The 5000-nt window shown below is 47.8% G+C and overlaps 1 protein-coding gene across 1 annotated transcript in view; it reads right to left on the bottom strand.

Moving 5' to 3' along the window:
* The window catches only part of rps6kc1 (ribosomal protein S6 kinase polypeptide 1), a 40857-nt gene that overhangs the window by 28030 nt on the left and 7827 nt on the right, over positions 1-5000 (bottom strand). The window contains exons 4-6 of the mRNA XM_062550613.1: positions 4624-4739; positions 2751-2844; positions 164-223 (exon numbers count right to left, since the gene is read on the bottom strand). Of these exons, the coding sequence (XP_062406597.1) occupies positions 164-223; positions 2751-2844; positions 4624-4739 (270 nt within the window). The remainder of the gene's footprint in view (positions 1-163; positions 224-2750; positions 2845-4623; positions 4740-5000) is intronic.

The raw sequence follows: 5000 nt of genomic DNA, 5'->3' as shown, positions 1-5000 counted from the left end.
TGAAAAACATTTATGAGTTTGAGGACTTCATAGTCTTCAGATCATCGGTAGTCTCCACTCATGTAACAGCAAGTGTCACTCCTATCAGCATAGTGGCCATCTTCACATACTCAGACCACACACACACTCACACACACAAACACACACACACACACTAACCCACCTCCATACTCCGACTGACTGGTGACGGTCAGGTCATCCACTCCACCGATGTCTCTCTGGACTGCAGTAAAGATTGACACAACTATTAATAACGAACAATAACAAAAACACTTATATCACAATAATAATAACAATAAGAATAATAATAACATTATTACAAACTTCCACTTCATATATAATATATAATAATAGCATAAACAGCCACTTCATACATCATAATCATAATAATAATAACGATAACAAACAGCCATTTCATTTGTGAGACACACACAGCAAGAAACATGTTCATATATATATATCTATAAATGTTTATATACACACACACACACACACACACACACACACACACACACACACACACACACACACACACACACACACACACACACACACACACACACACACACACACACACACAACTCTAGTGAGGTCTGAAAGTTGGCAAATAACCAGAGCAGTGTGTGGTCATACAGCGGCCTCTAGTGGATATGTTATGAACTGCAGGCACGACCCCTCTGATCGGGTCATCAGTGGCCACGGCAACCACACAGCCGAATGCTGAACCAGAGACGGTTGAAAAAGTATTTAAGGATCTTTGGCTGAACTAACAGCCAACACTAGCACCCCAGCACTCATATCAGCAGTGAACCCTGCCTGATCTACTGTACTGTATGTATTAGACTGGGTGAACCTGCCTGATCTGCTGCTACTGTATGTATTAGACTGGGTGAACCTGCCTGATCTACTGTACTGTATGTATTAGACTGGGTGAACCCTGCCTGATCTGCTGCTACTGTATGTATTAGACTGGGTGAACCTGCCTGATCTACTGTACTGTATGTATTAGACTGGGTGAACCTGCCTGATCTGATGCTACTGTACTGTATGTATTAGACTGGGTGAACTCTGCCTGATCTGATGCTACTGTATGTACAGTATTAGACTGGGTGAACTCTGCCTGATCTGCTGCTACTGTACTGTATGTATTAGACTGGGTGAACTCTGCCTGATCTGCTGGTGATCTGGATTTCCTCCTGCAGCTCAGGCTGGAAACCTGCACATCTATCTCTCCTGCTTCCTGCCCACATCTTCTGGGTCCAATCACAAACTAGATTATCCTAAAGGCACGCCCGGATCGTTTGTCTGATTGGTTTAAGGACTATCCAGAAAGCGTACAGAGAATCATTTGAACTGTGCCCATTGATCACACCTCTTGTGCAGAAGAAATAAAGCGCACACTCCCCAGACTAATGTTCAATCTCAAAAGACTGAGCTCATTCTGGTGATAGCCAGGCTAACTCAGCATAGCACCAGTCTGAGTTAACACCCCTCAACACCCACACCACCCCTCAACACCAGTCTGAGCTAACACCCACACCACCCCTAAACCCCAGTCTGAGCTAACACCCACACCACCCCTAAACCCCAGTCTGAGCTAACACCCACACCACCCCTAAACCCCAGTCTGAGCTAACACCCACGCTAACACCCACACCACCCCTCAACCCCAGTCTGAGCTAACACCCACACCACCCCTAAACCCCAGTCTGAGCTAACACCCACACCACCCCTCAACACCCACACCACCCCTCAACACCAGTCTGAGCTAACACCCACACCACCCCTAAACCCCAGTCTGAGCGAACACCCACACCACCCCTAAACCCCAGTCTGAGCTAACACCCACACCACCCCTCAACACCAGTCTGAGCTAACAGCCACACCACCCCTCAACACCAGTCAGAGCTAACACCCACACCACCCCTCAACACCAGTCAGAGCTAACACCCACACCACCCCTCAACACCAGTCTGAGCGAACACCCACACCACCCCTCAACACCAGTCTGAGCTAACACTCACACCACCCCTCAACACCAGTCTGAGCTAACACCCACACCACCCCTCAACACCCACACCACCCCTCAACACCAGTCTGAGCTAACACCCACACCACCCCTCAACACCCACACCACCCCTCTACCACTCAGCAGTGCAGACTAACTCAGCTCAACAGCAGTCTGAACACAGCAGTGTGAACACAGCAGTCTGAACACAGCAGTCTGAACACAGCAGTCTGAACACAGCAGTCTGAACACAGCAGTCTGAACACAGCAGTCTGAACACAGCGCTCACAGTGGCCACTCACACCAGAACGCTGACCTAACGCAGTGGGGACAGTTCAGCATAGCAGGACACTCCCCTGTGTTCATGCAGTGGTTCTCCATATATTTATGGAGTCACAACAACCCGCCCCCCCCCCCCCCCCCCCGGAATAATCAGGTTAGTGTTTGTGACCCCCTGCCCCCCCCCCCGGAATAATCAGGTTGGTGTTCGTGACCCCCCCACCCCCCCTGAATAATCAGGTTGGTGTTCGTGACCCCCCCCCCCGGGAATAATCAGGTTGGTGTTCGTGACCCCCCCCCCCGGGAATAATCAGGTTAGTGTTCGTGACCCCCCCCCCCGGGAATAATCAGGTTGGTGTTCGTGACCCATCCCCCCCACCCCCCCCGGAATAATCTGGTTGGTGTTCGTGACCCTGGTGTTTGTGACTAGTATCGCATCGCCGTGATCGCCCCACCCCCTCACCTTCAGAGCTGCAATCTGATAGGCTGTCAGCTAGGAAGTCGGAGAAAGGCTCTGCTGGCCCGATGAGTTCCGAGCCGTCCTGGACCTCTCCGTCCTGAAACAGAACCGACAGAAGCAACCAATCAGTGGGCGCGGTCAGAAGGGTTTCCGTGACGACAGTAATGTTTGTGGAACATCAGTTTCAGAACATTCCAGCAGGCGTGAAATCTCACTGATGCACCAAACAAAGCACTGTCTGTAGAGAGCCTGAGAACACCTCAACATCCACACACACACACACACACACACACACACACACACACACACACACACACACACACACACACACACACACACACACACACACACACACACACACACACACACACACACACACACACACACACACACACACACACACACACACACACACACACACACTGTTGTCCTCTCAAGACATAAAATCATACAAACAAACACACAAAAAACCCATCCATGTACATAGACAGAAACAAGACAGACAGACAGACAGACAGACAGACAGACAGACAGACAGACAGACAGACAGACAGACACACACACACACACACACACAGGAGGGGACAAGCTTCACCTTCAAGAGGTTTTGTACACACACACTTTCACATGATCAGGCCACACCTCAAATGAAGTCCACTTTCACACAACGTGCACACACACACACTTCATTTCAATTGAAACTACTAGAAGGTCTCTCTTTCACATACCTTATTAGAAGAACAGGCTATACAGCCGTATAAACCTTTCTGATAGAAATCACTGTTATCTAAAAGCAACACTTCACTGTTTTTTCATACTAAACTATATTATTCCCTTAACTAAGACGAGTTGATACATACCTCTCACATTTCAATGCGTGCACTCACTGGCTCTGTTGCGCGGCGCTACGGTGATAGCACTTAGCTAGCCCAATGCATTCATTAGGATTCAAACAGAGATGAAGTTAGAAGCAACCAAACACTTCCATGTTTTCCTGAATAAAATACAGTTACACGAGTAGTCACACGACCAAGTATGGTGATATTACTGCGCCACACAATATAGTTATCCCTCTTACTTCATACTTTGTGTGACTACTCGTGTAACTGTATTTTAATAGGGAGAACATGGAAGTGTTTGGTTGCTTCTAACTTCATCTCTGTTTAGATCCTAATGAATGCATTGGGCTAGCTAAGTGCTATCACCGTAGCGCCGCGCAACAGAGCCAGTGAGTACACGCATTGAAATGTGAGAGGTATGTATCAACTCGTCTTAGTTAAGGGAATAACATAGTTTAGTATGAAAAAACAGTCAAGTGTTCCTTTAATATATTGATCAGGGGGTATGAAATGAATTGATTTTGAATATCAGTTCATACACATCTGGTCCAATTCAATCAGATTTGATTCTATTTGTATAGACCTCTGAAGTTCGCCTACAGAAAAACTCTGTCACACTTCAATCTCTCACACACACACGTACCTTGAAGAAGTCCTCGATGTGCTGGCTGCTGTATAGTGCTGGGATGTTGGCACACACACTAACACACACACACACACACACACACTTGTGTACCTTGAAGAAGTCCTCGATGTGCTGGCTGCTGTAGAGCGCTGGGATGTTTGCGCACACACACTAACACACACACACACACACACACACACACACACACACTTGTGTACCTTGAAGAAGTCCTCGATGTGCTGGCTGCTGTAGAGCGCTGGGATGTTTGCGCACACACACTAACACACACACACACACACACACACACGTGTGTACCTTGAAGAAGTCCTCGATGTGCTGGCTGCTGTAGAGCGCTGGGATGTTTGCGCACACACACTAACACACACACACACACACACACACACGTGTGTACCTTGAAGAAGTCCTCGATGTGCTGGCTGCTGTATAGTGCTGGGATGTTGGCACTGAACTGCAGCAGGTCCTCTGAACACTGCCTCCTCTCCTCGATCACCGAGTCATCAAAACGACCTACACACACACACACACACACACAGACACACACACACACACACACACACACACACATACACACACACACACAGACACACAACAAAACAAGTAACACATGATGAACAAGTGCATGCTCAGAGTAGTGTCATCACACACATCATTTCATGATGGCAACATAAGCAGTGTCCTCTTTTCAATGGCCTAAAACTGCAGACAAACTCAAAAATATGTGTGAGTGTGTGTGAGTGTGTGTGTGTGTGTGTGTGTGTGTGTGTGTGT

The sequence above is a fragment of the Sardina pilchardus genome, chromosome 12, assembly GCF_963854185.1.
Source record: "Sardina pilchardus chromosome 12, fSarPil1.1, whole genome shotgun sequence".
NCBI lineage: Eukaryota > Metazoa > Chordata > Actinopteri > Clupeiformes > Clupeidae > Sardina > Sardina pilchardus.
This window is presented reverse-complemented; position numbering and strand designations above follow the sequence as displayed.